Source organism: Prionailurus viverrinus, chromosome A2 (assembly GCF_022837055.1).
Source record: "Prionailurus viverrinus isolate Anna chromosome A2, UM_Priviv_1.0, whole genome shotgun sequence".
In the NCBI taxonomy this organism is placed as follows: domain Eukaryota; kingdom Metazoa; phylum Chordata; class Mammalia; order Carnivora; family Felidae; genus Prionailurus; species Prionailurus viverrinus.
In genome coordinates, this window is record NC_062562.1 from 115,760,181 (window position 1) to 115,781,450 (window position 21,270).

Sequence of the window (21,270 nt, forward strand, 5' to 3'; positions counted from 1 at the left end):
TTCCAATGAAGTAGAGAATTCACTAAAAGGATACAAATCATAAACATGCAGCTCATTGAATTATTACAAACTAAACACACCATCAACGATAAGAAATAGAACATGAAGAGTACACAAGAGGTCCCCCTTTACACTCTTCTGAATCACTACCCCCCCCCACCAAAGGCAACCACTGTTCCAACTTCTATCACCATAGATCTGTTTTTTCTGTTTTTGAACTTATATAAATGAAATCCTACTGTATACATTCTTGAGTCTTGGCTTCTTAAAGCTAACATTATGTTTGTGAGATTTATTATGTCGTTCTGTGTCACTTTAGTACATCCTCGTTGTGCTTAGTATTCCATTGTATGAATACACCACATTTATCCATTCCATCATTATGGACATTTGAGTCATTTCTAGTTTGGCACTATAAAGACTAGTTCTACTTGGAATGTTTTGTATATTTTGTACATGTCTTTGGATGTGTGCATGTCTGCATTTCTGTTGGGAACTACATAAGAGCAGAGCTGTGGAGTCATAGGTTACACTACATTTAGCTTTGATAGACACTGTCCTGTAATTTCCAAAGTTGTGTCAGTTCATGCTCATTCCAGCTGTGTACGAGAGAGGGTTTTGCTCTCATCTTTGTCAGCACTTAGTATTGTCAGTCTTTATAACGTTAGCCATTCTGGTGGGTGTATTGTAGCATCTTATTAGGTTGAGGACCTTTTTATTTCCCTAACTTTTTGTTTAGATTAATTTTATTACCTGAAACACTAGAGAGGGGCTCTACAAAGGAGGGCTGGGTCATAGTCACTACTGCTCCTATCCAGTTGCTCTCACTGTGTTAATGAAGTCTAGGAGACCCTTAACATTTGAGAGATATGTTTTGAGACCTTTTGGAGTACCACTGTAGCTTATAGTTTTCTCATGTTAAGTGAATTAAAGCATAATTAGAATTTAAAAGCTTATGTTAGGGGCGCCTGGGTGGCACAGTCGGTTAAGCGTCCGACTTCAGCCAGGTCACCATCTCGCGGTCCGTGAGTTCGAGCCCCGCGTCAGGCTCTGGGCTGATGGCTCAGAGCCTGGAGCCTGTTTCCGATTCTGTGTCTCCCTCTCTCTCTGCCCCTCCCCCGTTCATGCTCTGTCTCTCTCTGTCCCAAAAATAAATAAACGTTGAAAAAAAAAAAAAAAGCTTATGTTAAAGCCCTATTGAGAATTATGTGAGAGAACCAAAAAAAAAGCTGATTTGAAGACTGGATGCTGAGCAGTTAACTGGGATTATTTACCAACTAAAAGGACTCAGCTTCTGTACAGTCACCTCTTAAAGATTGTTAACTACTGGTAGTCATTTTCTTTAGGGTCTCTTGTGAATGATCTAAACCCTCTGCATTAAATCTTCAGTAAGAGAAACACTTCTTGGGCATGTATTTTCTACCAGCTTTGTCTGTCTTAATTCAGCTAACAGTTCCCATATACAACTCCCATCATTCAGACCTTCCTATTCTTAATTGCTGCCTTCTCCTTTTGTCTGTCCAGTTTAGGAGATAATCATCTCTCTCTTCACTCCCTTTCAAATGCCCCAGGCTTTCTTGACATTCAGCCTTTTTTTCACATCCATCTGGCCTAAAGCATTGATGACAATTTACCTTATTTGTGCAAGGCTTCCAAGCACAGCTGGAGAATATCCCATTATTGAACAGTCCTCTGCTAGGTAAGTCCCAATTTCAACAGGGCTGTCAGTACTGGTGATCAATCCTACTTTCCATTAATTTTACTGTTTTTCTCTAACCTGAGTCTTTTCTCTATATCCTCATTTTCAGTAGGGCATCCCTCTTGTGATATCACAAATAAATAGAAGACATTAGTTTGGAACTATCTAACTTTTAACTTTCTACCACCAAGTCTTTAAGCCTATTTTGTCACATTTTATTTTGCTACCATGAAGAAGCTGCCTCTTTTCCATCTAAAGCCAGTGATTTCACCTGGGCTTTGACTCAGTATTAGTCTGGTCAGAAAAGTTATATTGTTGGTTACTCCATCTCTGCTAAGCACCCTTAACTTCTTTTCTACTAGACTCTAGCCATCAACATTCAGTCATGTTTTAACCTCCCTAGCTTTTAAGCCAACCAAACCAATCCACCTATTGTTAGTCTCAACATTCCCCTGTAAATAATACCTCTCTCCCCCTTGTTAAAACCAAAAGGTGGGTAGATTCACTGCCTTTTTTGGCTCACTGTTGATTGATTCCCTTACCTCAGTTTGACTTTCTAACTCAGCCCTTCAGATGAATATTTATTGAGACCCACTGTATGCTAGGCATTTTGCTAGATTGTTTAATTGCAGTGATGAGCAAAACCAGACAGTCCCTGTCTTCATGTGGGTTTTGTCTAGTAAGAGAGACATTAGTCAAGCAGTCATACACACACAAATGTGAAATTGCAACAGTGGTAGGTATTACTAAAGAGAAGAACATAGTACAGTGAGGGCATATGAATAAATCATTTGACTTCAGGAAGATTTCCCCAGGAAACTGGTAAATGAACTGAAAGCTGAAATAAGAGTAAGGGCACCTTAAGGAGGAGCCTCTTAGGTAGATGGAACAACAAATGCAGAGGTTCTGAGTCAAATGACCTACTTATCACTCATAGAATGGCAAGTGAAAGATACTGATTAAAGGCCAGTGTGACTGGAGCACAGAACATAAGGGGGAGGATGGCGAACATGAAACTGGAGAAGTAGAGAACTGTCCATGCATAGTCTCATAAGACATTAGGGGGGGTTGCCTCTATCCTAAAACCCCTTCAGATGCGGGGTGTGTGAGTGTGACAGAAACAGAAAGGGATCTGTGAGTATTTGTTTTTCTTTTGAAAAAGATGGTGCCTAATCTGTGGCCAAATGGGAGAACTCTCAGAGTGGTTGTTGGCAGACCAAATAGGAAGTTGTTCAGTAACTCAGATGGTCCCTTGGACTAAGGTGGTAGCGGCAGTAGCAATGAGGAAAAGATGACATATTCAAGATTTAGGAGGTAAAATCAATAGATCTTGGTGATGATAACTCTCACATGTGGTTGTGATGACTAAATTAGATAGCCAAAGTAAAATAAAGCATGACCTGATAATGTTGGCTATTTTTGTTGCTCTTGTGATATGGTGGTTGATTCGATGCTGAGGGATTTAATACACGTTGTCAGTTATGACCTGTAGGGTTCTAGAATTCATAACTAGATAGATGATGACATTAGCCACCAAGAGAGGAGACACTAGAGAAAAGGATCAAGGCTTTGAGCAAAGGATTATAGGTTGTATTTTAGATATGTTCAGTTCACAATGCCATGAGACAGTAAGGTATATAATGAACTGACAGGTTTGAGAGTTGTGGGGTAAAAGTATAAATTTGTGGTGCACCTGGCTGGCTTGGTCAGTAGGTAGAGCAGTAGAGTGCACAACTCTTGATTTCAGGGTTGTGAATTCAAGCCCCATTTTGGGGATAGAGTTTACTTAAAAAAATTTTTTTAAGTGTAAATTTGTGATTATCTGCAGATAGAAGATAACTTTGTTGAAACTATGGAGAGTCAGGAGTCTGGGATAAAGAATAGGAAGGAGCCTATAAAGGAGACACCCCCCCCCCCCCCCGAAAAAAGGCCAGAAGAATAAGAGGAAAGAGAATTTTCAGAATTGGGGAAGAAATTGTTTCAGAAGGAGGATGGCAAATTTTGAAGCCTATGAGAAGTCAAGATATGATATAGCAACACAGGGGAGTTGTTGACTGTAGTGTGTTTTGATTGGAAAACAGATGGAAGTCAGATTGGCATGAGTAGGATATGAGACCATTGAGACAATATTTTTGGAGAAACTTGGCCCAGAAGGGAGTAGGGGAGTCCAAATGAAGGTTGTTTGGTTTCATGTGTTTAAACTGGGGAGAATAAGTGTGCTTCAAAACTGAAAGAATTCATTTGAGATGTAGAGGTTGAATGTATATGAAACAGAATGTATAATTGATAGATGATTCCTGAGATAAGATCTAAAGTAAAGGTAATTAATCTGTCATGGGAGGAGGATAGTTTCTCTTTCATCAGAGTGGGAAGGAAGAGTGGTTGGAAGAGAGGTTTGGAATCAGAATAAAAGAGCCTCTGTCAGAGGCTGTCTCTGAAAAGTAGCAAATGAGACCATCTGCTGAAATGAAGGAAGAAGAAAATGAAGTTAGAGGTTGAGGAAAATAGTTTTTGTGGAGTGGAAATGCTATGATGGCTGGCAGTATTTTTGAAGGTTTTTTTTTTTTTTTTGAGGTTAATTACCATGGATTTGTAATTAATATTTATCCTCACCCTGGCCTTCAAAGACCTGTCTGACCTGATCCCATCCTATTTCAGTCAGATTTCATACCACTGTTCTCATAGCCATTTCACTCCAAGGCACCTGTCTTCCTTCAGAGCCTAAAATGTTGTATCAGTGCTTGTAACTCTTTCCCTCTTACTCATGCTCAGTTCTTAACCATAAATGGCACTTCCTCCCTGAATGCCCTTCATTGTGTCAAGGGCATGTACTACATATACTCCATTTCTTTCCTTCACCCATTGATCTTCTTTATTAGACAGATAAACACTTTGTATGTATGTCTTTGCTACTAGGCGCTAAGTTCCTTGAGGGCAGGGACAATATCTGTCTTATTCAGTGCTATATTGCCAACATCTACCACATAGGTGTCAAATATTTGTTAAGTAAATAGTTGATGTCATAGGTATGGTTGATAATACCTAGAGATTGAGGAGGAAGTAAGAAGAAAAGACAGGATGAAATTCTAGGGGAACATCAACATTTTAAAGGATAGAAAGAAAAGTGCATTGGAGATTGAGGTGTGGAAGGAAGAAAGACAGCAGGGAATAATGTCATTGAAACCTAGATATAAGTTACAAAGAAGAGGAGACAGGAGTATCAAATGTAGTAGGGAGGCCAAAAAAAGATAGTGTTCCCTGGGTTTGAAAAGTGGTGCATTTAGCAAATAAAGTTTTAATGGAATGGTGGGGGAGGGAGCAGATTTTAGAGGACAAAGGAAGGACAGAATGGTGAGTACATGGAGAGGGACCTGCCTCCTCTGTGGCCAAAGCTTTCCAGGATGAGATTAATGTTCTTTAAACACCAGTGGTATATACCCAAAGAATACAAAAATACTAATTCAAATAACCATGCATGCACCCTAATATTTACAGCATCATTATCTTCAATAGCCAAACTATGGAAACAGCCCACATGTCCACTGACTGATGAATGGGTAACAACACGCATGCAAGCACACACACACAGATGCACACACTTTTTATTCAGCCATAAAAAAGAATGAAATCTTGCCATTTGCAACAACATGGATGGAGCTAGAGAATATTATACAAAACAAAGTCAGAGAAAGACAAATCCCATATGATTTCACTCATATGCAGAATTTAAGAAACAAACAAGCATAGGAGAAAGAGAGAGGGGCAAACCAAGAAACAGGCTCTTAACTGTGGAGAGCAAACTGTACCAGAAAGGAGGTGGGTGGCTGGGTGGGTTAAATAAGGGGATGTAAAGAATGCACTTTTTGTGATGCGCACAGGGGTTGTATGGTAGTGTTGAATCACTAAATTGTATACCTGAAACTAATATTGTACTATATATTAACTAACTAGAATTTAAATAAAAACTTCAAAAAAGTAAAATGTACTTCTAAAAAAAAAAAAAAAACTCTGGTAGTATAAAGTGCATACTGCCATCATGACACTTACCACATGTGTGTTGAATAAATGAATACAGAAGCACATCTTAAAGGAGACATGATTGTATTAAAATTCCCTCTGAGGAGAAGAAAATCAAGATTTGGGAGCTGCAAGAACCATGCCAACCCCAGAGGCCTCTTAACCTCTCTCTAGGACACTGCCTTCATTGCACCTCAGCTCTGACTACCGCCAATCTGTTTCTCTTTCAGAGTTTCAAATCCTGGAGAGAGAGGATCTGATAGACCTAGTTTGGGTTGAATGTTAACCCTTTGAATCAATGATCTATGCTAAGGAGAACAAGATCATGTAGCACAAACATGATCTTGAAAGGGTTATTTTATGTACTTTATGTATTCCATTTCTGGGGAATGGAGAATTACAAGTTGGGTAGCTACTCCAGTGGGCATCTATTACAAAGATTCATATTATTAAAACAGCTGGCATATTATATATTTTAATACATAATATAGCATATAATTTAGTTACATTCTGTTGAACTGTCTAAAATTTGGTTGATTAATATTTAAGAGAGGCACTCTTAATATGCCATCTATGCTAAATGTCATAAATTCTATACTCAGTATCAGGTTAGTCTACTGGAAAATGGTTTGCCAGAATGAAATTAGTTCTTTTTTAGACCTTTGAATTGCACTTAAATTCAATCACAATTTAATATTATACTGTAAGCTTTTATCATGAACAATGATTTTAAAATGTCTTTGTATCTTCTATAAAACTTCTTTTAGTCATGTTGTCTTTAGTCACTCATTGCTATGGGAAACAATATGCTATAGTGGAAATAACTTGAGTTTTGGAATCAAACAGATCGGGTTTGAATCCTAGCTCTTCCTAATTGTGTGACATTGGGCAAGTCAACTTCTTTAGCCTTTTATGTTTATATTTACACAATAATGATTATAATATTATACTGACCTACCTTACTGATGTTGGGGATAGTGAGAGAGAGAATGTGAAAACTCTTAATAAATTATTTAATGTTAAATATTGTTGATATTGTTATCACAACGAGTCTACTGGCATTCTTGGTTATCAGCAAAAGAAATATGTTCTCTCTTAAGTCAAAATAATTTATTGTAAGAAGTTCGGAAGCTTATAATGTTGACCACAGGCTGGAAGATGAGCAAGCATGGCAAACAGGCAGAAATCAGGCATTCTCCATTAGCTAGGCTTCACAAACCCTGGAGTTCATTACAGTGTAGGCACAGTCTTGACTACCTGCTGCTTCTGCCACCACTGTAAAGAGATTTTTTCTCCATCTTTCTATCATTTGCTCAAGATTCAAAATCCTGAAAGTTGGCATATAATTGACTGGCCTTAGATTGTTTGCCAGGTTTTGGCTCTGGTAAGTGAATAATAGAAACAACTGACTTCTAGTTTCCATAATGAGAATCAGGCTCTGAGAATTGCCCTCTCACCATTTTCATAATGAGAAAATTTTCCAGAAATGGGAGGTTAGGTTTTGTTTTTTTTTTAATTTGTTTATTTATTTTTGAGAGGGAGAGAGCATGAGCAGGGGAGGGGCAGAGAGAGAGGGAGACACAGAATCTGAAGCAGGCTCCAGGCTCTGAGCTGTCAGCCCAGAGCCCGACATGGGGCTTGAACCCACAGACAGTGATACCATGACCTGAGCCATCCAGGCACCCCGGGAGCTTCGGGTTTTAATAGGCAGGAAATTGGGTGCTAGGTTGCCAGAATCCACAAATGTCTACTGTGATCTATATACCTCAAGCTGTTAAATACAAACATGTATGCACTTATTCTCATTCCTATAATTAAAAAAAAAAAGTCATCAGTCTTTTTCACTTACCAGATCTAACTTGAAGTTCAAGATTATTGGTGATACCAGTTTCTTCTATAGTCTTTTCAACATTCTTAGGCCTAAGTCTTAATAGATTTATTTGATTGTAAAGGGGAGAGTTTCACATAGTTAAGACTTATATAAATATAAGAGCAAAAGGGTGCCTGGATGGCTCAGTCGGTTAAGCATCCAACTCAATTTTGGCTTAGGTCATGATCTCACAGTTGTTGAGTTCTTGTGCACTGACAGCACAAAGCCTGCTTGGGATTCTCTCTCTTCCCTCTCTTTTGCCCCTCCCCTGTGCATGTGCATGCGCGCGCTCTCTCTCTCAAATAAACATAAATATATATGTGTGTGTGCGCGCGCACACGCGTGTGTGCAAAGATGAAAATAAAAATGCAAGCCACATTGTTGTTATTTAATATTTTTATTATGCATTGTTCTCATGACTTCATCCTTCCCTGACTATTCCTATTTGTCTTTAGCCAACTCCTCAAGGTTCTTTTTCTGATGGGATGATCTAATCCTTTATTCCTAGGTATCTTGAACCTTTGGTATTACCTATAAAGTCACATTAGTCTTCCATTAATGCTTATTACTAGCTTTAGCAGTACAAGCCTTAGGCAGGAATTTGATTTTATGATATTTATAAGTTGATTAGTTAGCCTGTTGCTGTTTATTTTATTTTATTTTATTTTTTTAATGTTTATTCTTGAGAGAGAGCACGCGAGCGAGTGTGAGTGAGGGAAGAGCAGAGAGAGGGAGGCACAGAATCTGAAGCAGGCTCTAGGCTCTGAGCTGTCAGCACAGAGCCTGACACAGGGCTCGAACTCACAAATCAGATCATAACCTGAGCCAGTCGGACGCTTAACCAGCTGAGCTACGCAGGCGCCCCAGCCTGTTGCTCTTTAATGGATGCTGGCAGAAGACATGAGACTCCTAGATTAGAGACAATAGACTTGATTACTCACAGCATAGCATTATGAGCATCCGTATGTATGTGTCAGTTCCTCTTGCCCCACAAGTACTATGAGGGTGACCTGCCCGGGGCCCAGATGGATATTATACACACAGTGGGTTTGTGTTGTAGCTCTGGAATGAACACTGAGCTTAAGGAATCTGCCATTTTCATAGCAAACAATAAGCAAGCCTGCTCCTTATTCTTGTGAGGGAGAAGGTATCTCATCCCTATGGTTGCTTGCTGGCAACATAATCCTGAGAAATGGTGGCCCAGGGAAAAAGTGTCAGGGCCTTGCCTTCTTGACATGTCCGGGTTTTAAAATATATAGGAATTCAAGAGATCCACAGAGGTCTCCTCTCCCAACAGACAAAAGATACCCAAGGGGATCCCCTGAGCTCCAGCTATCTTCTGTCCCATAAAGAGCAATGGTTCCCCACCCCCCCTTCATTGCCAGGTTCAGAGAACTACCCAAATGTAGTAACTTTTGTTCTTTTTACCCAGTGGCAGGAGGAGGCCAAAATGGCCAGGTTGCAGTTTTAACTTCTAATTCTGTGGAAACATGATTCTATCACTTGAATCATTCTTCTTTTGGGTCCTCATATCTCTAAACTAGCAGAACCCACCTCCAGAGACTGATTGCTGAGATCAGAAGCAAAATATTTGTGAGTGAATCATTAAGCATAAGAGTGAGGGGAGTTTCTTCCATCCTTTGGTTGCCAGGCTAACTCTGGCTATAGAGAAAACATTATTTCTGTATAAATTATGTGTAATCACATCATTTGAAAATGGATTCTACTGCTTAAAAAGTTTGAAAACCACTGTTATAAGGCTTTTCCCTGAAAGGAAAAGACATATAGATTCTGTCTGTGTGTGTGTGGTGTGGGCTGGGAAAAACATTTCTGACCTTCACCTTACTGAAAGAGGAAGCAAGGTATCTTGAACTCATCTCTCTCCTACAAATTTTGCCCAATGAGAGAGAAGTTCTAATGAAGCTAGGATTTAAGACGTTGTTTTATTAATGGTAGGGTTACTCTTTTGAGACTTACATACTTTTTGCCCCAAATTTTTATTTAAATTCTAGTTAACATACAGTGCAATATTGGTTTCAGGAGTAGAATTCCGTGATTCATCACTTACATACAACACCCAGTGCTTATAACAAATGCCCTCCTTAATACCCATCACCCATCTAGCCCATCCCCTACGCATGCACCCAGCTCCCTCCCTCAGCCCTCAGTTCTCTATCTTTAAGGAGACTCATATACTTCTATTTAAGGTCTCCATCTGCTAAGGAGGACAGGTAGGATATGTCTTGTGGACTCTATAAGGTGGATTTGGGCCCCGCTATCTCCCCCCCATATGAATATGCAAATTTAAAAATTTAGATTATTGGAGTATATGGGTGTGAGTAGGTGGGGATTACTAAGCACTCACCCATCTGTTTTATTTTGTCTCACTTGGCTGAAATCTTTACATAAACTCCCTGAGTTGAGAATCTCAGAGGGCTGAATAATAGTATTCAGGCACCAGAGCCCCATCCCAACTCCCAACAGAATGTACTGGACCAAGTAGCTATAAGTTCTTATTTCCAAGTTTTTTTTTTGTTTTTGTTTTAAGTTTTCTGTTTCTTGTTTGTTTTTAACCTGTACAGGGAGCGTTTTGTTCTTTTTTTTTTTTTTTTTTTTAATTTGTGTTGAGAGAGAGAGCACACATGCATGAGCAGGAGAGGGGCAGAGAGAGAATCCCAAGCAGGCTCTGTGCTGATAGTGTGAAGCCTGACGGGGGTTCAATCTCATGGACCATGATATCATAACCTGCACCAAAATTAAGAGTCAGATGCTTAACCAACTGAACCACCCAGGTGCCCCGGGAGTGTTTTGTTCTATGTTAAAGGCATCCTCTATCAATACCTATTCTTCCATGTGTCTTCTGCAGACCACCTTAGGAAGATTATTTAAATTTTTTACTCCAGAAAGCTTTAAAATGAGTAGATAATCTATTAACTCTAGACTGGAAATTCACTTGCATTTCCCATCTAAAATTTTTCTCAGCCAAGGTGTCATTCATAGCTTTCCAGATTATCTGGAGTGAAATAAATGACAGCTTAAAGCGCTCCATCTAATTCCATACTAGCAATATAAAATCCCCCAAATCTGACTGTTATGAACCCACTCATTATTAAATTCCCACATCTGTGATTTCCCTGTGGGTTAAAATTAAAGGGAGTTCCAAATGTGTGTTCTCTCTGGTTTCTTATATGCCAAGTCTCAGCCAAAAAGCCTTCACTTAAGTGTTTGGGTAGGTTCTGGGACTTTGTTCAGCAGCTGCAGCCTGGGCTATCTTCCACTGGCATATATTAAGTTAGTTTAGCACCTCCAAAACTGAATTTTTCCAGTGTCAAGGTGGTTGGTGCCACATGTTTTCAGAATGTCAAAGGGTTCAGAGGACTCTTAAGATGAGTACAGCATCATCCTGATCCCCACAAACCTGAAAAGATACAAGCAAATCTCCCATCTCTACAATAGATGTTGACACCTTACTATACAGTCCTAACCCACATTGTTCCCAGACAAAAACAACAGAAACGTCGGTTTCTAGAGAACAGAGAATCTTCAAAGAAAACTTCAGGATATCTTGGCTTTTGGCTTGCCACAGGTTGCCAGTCTGTGTTGGCTATCTATAATTTATAGACTCTAAACTCAGCTAAGAGGAATCACTTATCAAGAGGCTAATAGGGACACTTTACCATATAGGGAAGAATTTTGTCTATGCATTGTAATGTTTCACTGGCATAGGATATTTTGTACTTAGAGAAATTTGCCAGGGGGATTTGCCCAGCTGCCAGGTCTTCTAGAATTTCTCTTGTTCCCCTTTGTCCTGCACATTTAAAGCTTAATTTTTATTTCTTTTTTCAACCTTGTGTTCCTCGCACCCCAGTGCTAGAATAGTTGAGTTCTGTCCTTTGAGAGAGGATGATCCACATTTGTAGCAGGCAGTCAGGCAAAGCACAGTCTGTAGCCTTGCATTCTCCACCATTCTGATCCTCCTAGTTCTGCACCCTTGTGTCCCCATTATGATCCTGTCCTGCTGCGAAATTCCTTGTATCTACTAATCCTGCCTCCTGAAGGGGTCTTTTTTCCTTTCCATTTTTCTCAGCTGGAGAATGGCCTTTGACTGATTCCTCTAAAGCCTATGGGGACCAACATGGCCTTTGCAGTGTGCTCCTCAGAATCTTACCTTTTCTCGTTATTTGAGGTTTCCAGACCTTGGAAACTCAGTAGTAGCACACATATTCCTTTCTGTTACCTGTATATGTCAAAATGGGCTGTGTCTCTGTTGTCTGTTTCTTTCAGGCATCACCAGCTGAGTTGTTAACCTGTTTAAGTTAAATCTTTTCCTTTCTACATAGTGTGGAGCTAACGTTATTCAGATCAGAATAACTTCCTTTTCCTTTCCTTTTGATTTTGGGCCCAAATGTTTGTTTTGCTTCTTCTTTCTCTAGTGCCTTTCTTAAAAGACACTGTCCTAGTGAAAACAAAGAGGTCCACGTGTTCAGTGTTGATTGAGTTACTGCCAACCTTCAGCAGAGTAATTCCAATTATGGACAAGTTCAGTATTCACTTAGGCTTGGATTATGGCTGGGTCATTTGGCTTCCCTTTGATGTGATCTAGTACTCTCCCTTAGAGTCTTACTTCCGCACATTTCCCAGATATGTTCCACTATAGCTTGTAGCCTTCCTGTCTTCCCAGACACACCACCTTGCAAATTATGTAGTGGAGGAACTACTTTATTGCTGATCTTCCTTTTCCAAAAGTTTACAAATCTATCTGAATTTAATGTAACCACCTATTATAACTGTCCTACTCTTTAAGGGCAATCCTGTCATTATGTTTATGATTCCTTACCTTTAGCTTTGAAAGAGCTCTTAAAAATTTCCTAGATCCAGGCCTTTTCTGAGTTTTATTTCTCTTCCTTCATTATATCTTTGGTATGTATCACCTAAATTGAATAAATAAAGCAAAAATAACTCTTTTTCCTAGTCTTTTAAAGAGCAGTTATACCAAACTGTATATGCTTTCCCTTTCGAAGCTGTTTGACCTAACATGCCCTGTGTTTCCGTTAAGGAAGAAGTCCCCTTTTCCCTCTGTTTATCTGGTGTCTAACTTTTTCTTTCCTTTCCCACTGGCCTTATTGTGATTATGTGTCTTTAAATCCAGTGCTGTTTTTCTTGGCTTTCTGAGAAAATGTGATTCTGAAGGCTTTTTAATTTTTCTCCTAGGTTTTGAGTTTATCATAGCTTTGTTGAGGCTTTTCTAGTATCTCAATCCAAGAAGATTTACCCCCATATAATAAGGGCTCCATTTCCCTTTATCTTTTCAGTGATTTAAATCCACCACCCAACTATAGTTGAATCTGCAGTCTACTCAGGGAGTTATACCCAGGGCCAACTTGAAATCACGCTGTGCAGGACTGATTGCAGAACCTTGTTGACAAGCTACATAAACCCAAAGGTTAGTCATTCCCTGGTCCTCTTCTTGGGATACGATGAAGAACAGAATTTGGGACAGCTGATTGCATGCCTCCTACTAATGCCAGCACACATTGTTAAAAGCTAGAACCTCCTGCAATGCTGCGGAGCTTACATGGAGCCTCCTACCTTTTGCAGTCCTACTAAGAAAACCTGTAAAGAGAGCAAAAGGTCCTTCTACCAACACTTGCCTGAAATCCTTGCCTCTTTTCAAGTGAACGTTTCCTGACCGAAGGACGCTTCCCACAGAAGTCCCTAATGTTTGCAGGCACTAAAGCATTACCAGAGTTTCTGCCTCTGTCTACAGGGCTTGGAGTGTCTATGCATATGGATTTCAACAGCCCTCTTCCACTGTTGGTTCCAAACATTTGAGATGAGTTATGTTCCGCTTTGGGGCAAAATTATAGAAGAGAATGAACCAGACCGGGCAGTTTATGGTCAGTGACCTCTGCCTTATCTCTTGCTCATCTTGTACACACTCTTCACAAGTGACAGTGGAGAAAAAGACTGCACTTTGCTTCTCAGTACTTACTTTCCCCAGAGGAAGAGCATTATGAGAGAGAAATCTAATTTCCCCTAAATGGGTAACAGTTATACCATTTTTTTCCAATTATCCATTCTCTCATCCCACTTTTTAAATTAATAGACTTTGTTTTTTTAGAGAGGTTTTAGGTTTACCAAAAACTTGAACAGAAAGCACAGAGTTTCCGTTTTCCCTCTCCCCTGCCCAGTTTCCCCTACTAGTAACATCTTGTTAATACAAGTGTGATACATTTGCTATAATTGATGAGCCAATATTGTTACATTATTATTAACCATAGTTTACATTAGGGTTTTTTCTAAGTGTTATATAGTCTGTGGATGTTGACAAATGTATAATAACGTGTATCCACTGTTACACTATCCTACAAAATAGTTTCACTGCCTTAAACATTGCCTTCTTACCACATTTTTGAAATAGTATCTTTATGATACATCAAATTCCTGTTTAGTGTAGATCCCTCACATTTCTTAGGTTTACTTCTCAACATTTAATTATTTTGTTGCTGCTATGATGGGTTGTTTTGGTTGTTTTTTTGGTTTTGTTTTCTCATTTGTGTTTTTTTATGGCTTACTGCTCACATATAGGTTAGCTAGTTGCTTTTTCATATTTATCTTATTTGTGTCTAGCCATCTTTTCATTTAGTTCTACAAGTGTTAGGTTTATTTATCTTTATTTTCTTACTGATTTTGTTACCAAAAAACCCAGGTTCGGCTACTTGTTGCTTGAAAAGCCAATACTCAAGGGAGGAATTTTGATTGGAAAGGAATATGAGCTTTATTCAGGAGGCTGGCCATCTGGGGAGAAGGGAAACTCTCGTCTGAAAACCAATTCTGACTATTCTGCCTGGTCCAAAGTTTTAAAGGAACTTTAGGGCATTTAATCAATAAAAAGAGAGCACAGTGGCCTGTAACCCTTCCTGATTGCATGCAGACTTGATGCCAGCTACAGACATCATCATTACAGTGCCAGGAGGTTGTGTATTGGTGCCCCAGGGGGAGGTTGTGCAAGAGGATTTGGTTCTTTCTAGGGAACAATGTATAACCTGTAGATATACAAAGAAAGGCTTAATTAATCACATGGGCTAAAAGTGCTTTCTGAAACTTAAAGACTACTAAGTTGGCCAGAGGGGTTGAGGTATCAGCTTCAATTTGGGTAAAATTTCTAGAACAATAATTGAAAAAAGTAGTGACAGCATATGTTTCTTAGATGAGAATGCCTCTTCTGTGTCGACATTAAACGTGATGTTTGCTCTTTCTTTTTTTTTTTTAATTTATTTTTTAATGTTCATTATTTATTTCTAAGAGAAAGACAGTGTGAGCAGGGGAGGGGCAGAGAGAGAGAAGGAGACCCAGAATCTGAACCAAGCTCCGAGCTGTCAGCACAGACCCTGACTGAGGGCTCAAACCCACAAACTGTAACATCATGACCTGAGCCAAAGTCGACACTTAACCGAATGAGCCACCCAGGTGTTTCCTCTTGATTCGAATGACCTTCGTTATACAGATGCATCATTTTCTTTATTAAAGAGTATGAAAGGAAATGAATGTTTAATTTTGCCATCTATTGAAGTTTTTCTACATGAGGTTTTTCTCTTTTAACCTGTATATATGCTGAATTATATTAAAGAATTACTGTTCTTGAACCCTCCTTGCATTCCTAGAACAATATTTGACTAGTAACACTTCTGAATTCACTCAGCAACTATTTGACAGATCTCTAAGCCTCTAAAAGAAGAAAAAGGTGCAAAGAAAATGTGACCAAAATAGCAACTGGTATTTAAAGAAAAAAAGAAGATGGGGCACCTGGGTGGCTTAGTCGGTTGAATATCCAGCTCTTGATTTCAGGTTCATATCATGATCCCAGGGTCATGGGATTGAGTCCCACATCAGGCTCCACACTGAGCGGAGAGCCTGCTTAAGATTTTCTCTCTCTCTGCTTCTCTATCAAGAAGAAAAGGAAAAGAAAAGAAAAAAGCAAGGAAGCATAATAAGTAATGTAAAAGAACATGGCATATGTAAGATGAAACATAAGTTATCAGTAATAAATATGAAGATTAAACTAAATCTGACTTAAAGTAATCTCAGATGGGGGTGGGGGTGCTGAGTGGCTCAGTTAAGTAACTTCAGCTCAGGTCATGATCTCACAGTTCATTAGTTCTCGCCCCTCATTGGGCTTGTGCTGACAGTGCAGAGCCTGCTTGGGATTCTCTCTTCGGTTTCTGCCCCTCCCCGACTTGTGCACGTGCTCTATCTCAAAATAAATAAAACTTAAAAAAAGAAAGTAATCTTAGATGGTGAGAATTTTTAATTAAATCACCTAAAGCTATCAATTTATGAGAGGCTAAAAATTCAAAAGCTGAAAATAATAAATACAAAGATGTAACAAATATGGGGGAATATAAACAAAAAAATTACAAGATTTTTTTTTCTTGCTTTGTCCAGTGAACATGTATTGTTCAAAGGGTAGTTCTGTGTAGGTTTCTCCTCAGTTCATATAGAGAGGACTTGTTATCTTTCATACTGTCTAACGTAACGCAAGTCTCTGTCTTCCGGTTTTCTGTGGTTACACTCTTCCCAATAGGAGCCTCTCTCTTTAAGTCAGTCCTATCTCTTGTTAAAACCTATTAATCTCCTGTAGTACAGTCAGATGCACAATTTGGATACAAAAAGTTCCTCCCTTTCCTTCTACAACATTAATATCCAGCTGGAGATTAATCTTAGAGAAGACTGAATTGCTTTGCAGAGATCTGATTTCTTTAACTTTCTTCAGTGCCTGTAAATTCATGCCACTAGAACTCCCTGTTGCTGAGTGTATATTTTGAAAAGGTTTTTGGCTCCATTTCCATACAGTTCTACATCTTCTGGAACTTCCTGTCAGCAGCCATAGACCCCTCCCTTATCTGATTTGCTGTTCTCTATCAGTGTTCTTTTTCTCTCCCACCTTTCCTTCTTTTCCTTCCACCTTTATTTTTCTTTCTTGCTTTTGAGCAACTAGATCAGTTTCTTTTGGTGGGAACCAAATATTTGGCTTGGTTTTGCTACCTGGTATTTTTGGTGTGGTATGTGGCAAAATCACCTGAAAGCTGACCAAAGGAAATAAAAATTTTAAACTTCGAGACACTATTGGGATAACAATGGCTTTAACTATAAATAATCTGCATATAATTTCTAAGCAATAGACCATAGGCCTTATTTAAAAAATCTTCACATAGCTGTAAAAGTGAAATTTTGTTTCTCTCTTACCCAACTATAAAATATAAATAAAGCCCATTTCTTTTCTTGTTCTAAGCATTACCATCTCATTTGGTAATGAGAGTATCAGAAACTGTATTAATAGTTTTAGTAAGTATTTAAAATTTACAAAAGGCCACATCCTCTGAGCTACTAATCCGACATTTAGATATGTGATAGATTTTCTTTTACTCTGATAACATTATTTTCCTCATATTCCCAGTGCCTAAGAGAGTGTCTAATATATCGCAAGCATCAAATTTTCTCTGAGACTAACCTGGAGGTTACATATGTAACTTCATTAATTGAAATTTTGTTTGACAAAAAAGATGTTTTTTTTCCTTGAAATTCATGTTTAAGGGTTCCAATAAACCTTAAATTTTTTCTTTAATATTTCATTTCTTTAGCATCGTAAGTGTGTAATCTGACTCTGCCTTCTTTCAGCAATCTAGAGTGATACCATTTTTGCCTTGGTTAGAGATCATAATATAAAAGTGGTTGGTATCCAGCTTGTCAGAAGTGCATTTGAGAAAAGTGTTACTTAAGGAAAGAGTGCTGAATGGTCATTTGCTTCGTCCACTCTGTGTATTCTGAATTGTTTCTGTGAAGGTTACTTTCTTGGGAAATACAGTGTGCACACTGCATCTCAAAACAAATAGATAATTTAAAAAACCCAGATTGTTCTGTTTGAGAAACCATCAAGGGCATTGCTCCTATGTCATTTAGTGTCCCCTTAAAATTTTACCATGAGAAATCCCTTAAGAATTTGTGTCAGGAAAAAAAAAATGGTTTCCCTAACAGATTAGTAGAATACTTCTTTTCTGATTGTAAAGATCTTTTCTTTTTTTCTGTTTTTACTACTGGGAAACTCAATAGCACATTTTGATACAACAAATCATGATAGCACCTCTCTAAGGTCTTCCTAAATAGGTCTTATAAACAGATTCTGTGCTGAAAAAAGACTGGATTTGAACAGAAAATAGAGATAAAACCTTTGGCAAGCACCAGTTTTATATGTGTGCTAAGCCAGGCCCAGTGAGCCCCTTTTAATTTCATTTATTTTTCTCTTGACTAGAAAACGTTGTGTGATGTGATCCTTATGGTCCAGGAAAGAAAGATACCTGCTCATCGAGTTGTTCTCGCAGCAGCCAGTCATTTTTTCAACTTAATGTTCACAAGTAAGTATCTTAAAGTAATAAAACATGTTATTTTTTCCATGAGAATGACTTAGAGTCTAAATTAAAATATCTTTCCGGTACCTGGGTGGCTCAGGCAGTTAAGTGTCCAACTTAGTTTCGGCTCAGGTCATGATATCTAGGTTTCATGAGTTCAAGCCCCACTTGGGTCTCTGTACTGATGGTGCAAAGTCTGCTTGGGATATTCTCTCTCTCTCTCTCTCTCAAAATAAACTTAAAATTTTTTTTAAAAGAAGAAAATATCCTTCTAAAGCCCTTAAGATATTAAGGCCATAAAACATTGAAGAGATTGCAAAGGGGTTATGATGATGTTTGATCAAACGAAAAATGTCCTTTCACTAGCACTAGAGGCCCAAAGGCTTTATTGATGGAGATGCAGTTTCTAGTTGAACAATTGTCATTGTTCTCATAGATTGGCTCCAGCTATATCAGATGTAGTTTTGCTCACAGCAATTTAGAAGAGTGCCACTAAGTCATTTTAGGAGTTGGGGAAATACTAAATCTAGTTTTATGTATCTCTGTTTACTTGGCCCTTTTTGTTTTTTTAAAGAAGTACACTAATCCACTAATTTCTTACCTTATTTTAAGACACATCTCAAGTGTGGAGAATTAATTTGCATTTGTTATAGGAATGTTGGGTTTCCTGGGATCTTTATTAACAGAGAGCTCTCTGTCCTGTTATTCTTCTCCACATTTAACATGGCCTGGAATGATCTGGTCCTCAGTTAACCTGGTGATAGTAGTCATGTCATTTATATTTCTTCTTTTCATTTTAGCTAACATGCTTGAATCAAAGTCCTTTGAAGTTGAACTCAAAGATGCTGAACCTGACATTATTGAACAACTTGTGGAATTTGCTTATACTGCTAGGTAAGTTAAGAAGGATCATTTCTGCTGTGGAGGAGTAAGGTTGGGATCTACTATGGCAGAGCATTATCGTGACAAATTGATGTGCTCCAAATTCTTCAACAGGAAAAACCATAAGGATGGGGAAGTTTGAGGAGCTTATGCCATACATACTCATGCAAGCAAGGACCGAAAAGTTTAATTTTTTGTTTAATTTCAGGAGCTAGTAGGATACATTTTACAAAGCATTATTTAAATAATAAAAAATCATAGGAAATTAAATTCACTTTAACTTCTTTGCAGAATTTCTGTGAATAGCAACAACGTTCAGTCTTTGTTAGATGCAGCAAACCAGTACCAGATTGAACCTGTGAAGAAAATGTGTGTTGATTTTTTGAAAGAACAAGTTGATGCTTCAAATTGTCTTGGTAAGAAGTCATATTCCTATTTAAAATAAAAACCAAAACAAACTTTAATGTGCATTTTAATAAAGGAAAAAAAAAGTGTCATTCTAAGTGTCCTCATTTAATTTTAAAGACATTGTCCACTAGAAAATACACTTAAAATACATTTTAAGAGACATTTAGGGAGATGCCTATTAACCCGGGCAGGAACAAGCCCATTAAAATTTCCAAAATATAAAATAGCTTTAATAATGAGTTTTTGTGTATCTAGAACAAAAAGTAAGGATTGCGTCTGGTGGTGGTGTGGTATGTCATAAACATGAATGTTTACCTTTGTTGCAGTACTTACGATTGGTCTGTCATAGATGAGAAAACAGGTTGTGTATATTACCTGAGGTCTTAAAGCTAGTATGTGGAGGAGCTGGAGTTGGAATTCAAGCCCTCTTGTTCTTAACTACTGTCCCATGTTGCCTCTCCACATTATTAAATACGTTATTGTATACTAGAACACTTAAAAATCCTAGACTATAAATTAAGATACTAAGTAAGAGACTGCTATAGCACTCTATTTTATTTTTTTAAGTCTTTATTTATTTTTGAGAGAGAGGTCAGTTGCAAGCAGGAGAGGGGCAGAGAGAAATCCCAGGCAGTCTCCATGCTGTCAGCGCAGAGCCTGATGCAGGCTCAAACTCACGAACCATGAGATCATGACCTGCACTGAAACCAAGAGCCAGACAGACGCTTAACCGACTGAGCCATCCAGGTGCCCCAGCACTCTATTTTAAAGCCATTAATAAAGTATTTTATATTTCATGTCAGGAAAAGCAGAAATAGTTGATCAGAGTTTCCCAAGGTGTGATATGGTATGCTTTCCACTGTGAAATAATCTTTAGTGGCACATAAATGAACATCCAGGTCTTTGTAGTTGTATTTTCTTACCCTTGCTGTGATTCAGAGGGGAAAAGAATCAGGGTAGGAGTCCTAGGAAGGCAGGGAGGAGAGGAAAGCTGAATCAAGGACAACCAATGCAAAGATTTTTGACAAATGAGAGAAGATGAGGGGTGCTGACAAGAAGCCAACAGCTGGGCAAAGGGCTCCTGGAGATACATGAGAAGTTTGCAAACCTTCTCTTTCCCCCGTTTTTCTAGGCTCCCCTCTAGTAATGAACTAGACGGTTCATCACTCCATCTGTCACACACCCCTACTGTGAATGCAGAGCAAAAGATCTTTGTAGGCAGGTAAATAGGAAGCAGAATAAATTTTAGGGAGGGATAAAAGGCAAAGGGGATGGGAATGAGTTTGTGGCTGGTATCCAAAAAAGGAAATGGACCAAATGGAACAGGACAGGTAATAGCTATGCAGGTGAATATACTGGTGGAATTTATTTTAAAGGTGGTTGTAGGTCACAAACGAAAAGACCCATATATTAGGAAATAAAAGGCCAGTCTCTAATCTTATCTGTGCAGCAGAGACACTCTGGAATGAGTCCCTCTATTTCTCTGGGCCATAGTTTGGGGCTCCATTCATCAATAAAATTTATATCCTGAGATTTTACTTATTTCCCCTTATATAAATATGTAGTCTCACAAAATTTATTGTAAAAAGAATTCAAAGGAGTTTTTGGAAGGTGATGGCTTAAGTACTTCTCCTTAACTCCCTAGCACTCTAAACTTCCAACCAGGTGATTCAACTAGAAAGAAAAACAGCCAGAGTAGGGAGTGGATATGGTGGAACCTGGAGCAAGTTTGTGCTAATCTCATTTTAGGCTTTGGGCTTCTGAGGAGACCACTTGGGAGTGTTACTTCTGGATGCCTTCTGGATCATTGTTTTCAAGAGAGGAAGGATGGTGTAGCAGCCTAGAAGGGAGCCTGATTCCTTCCCTAAGCCGGGGTAAAGATAGTGGCCCGTCCAGTTGAGCCAAGTGCAGCTACTCTCAGTACCCAAGGGAACTGCTGCAGCCTGCATTCTTTTTAGCCCTGGGGTGGCTCTCCCTGTGAACTGATT

The 21,270-nt window shown here is 38.7% G+C and overlaps 1 protein-coding gene across 4 annotated transcripts in view; it reads left to right on the top strand.

Annotated features, from left to right (window-relative positions):
* The window catches only part of KLHL7 (kelch like family member 7), a 68,960-nt gene that overhangs the window by 2,655 nt on the left and 45,035 nt on the right, over positions 1-21,270 (top strand). For 2 of the 4 annotated variants that reach the window (XM_047845977.1, XM_047845968.1), the window contains exons 2-5: positions 12,899-13,029; positions 17,896-17,998; positions 18,793-18,886; positions 19,166-19,290. In XM_047845977.1, the coding sequence (XP_047701933.1) occupies positions 17,920-17,998; positions 18,793-18,886; positions 19,166-19,290 (298 nt within the window). In that variant the 5' untranslated portion in view covers positions 12,899-13,029; positions 17,896-17,919. The remainder of the gene's footprint in view (positions 1-12,898; positions 13,030-17,895; positions 17,999-18,792; positions 18,887-19,165; positions 19,291-21,270) is intronic. The other 2 variants (XM_047845985.1, XM_047845959.1) reach the window with 1 other exon arrangement.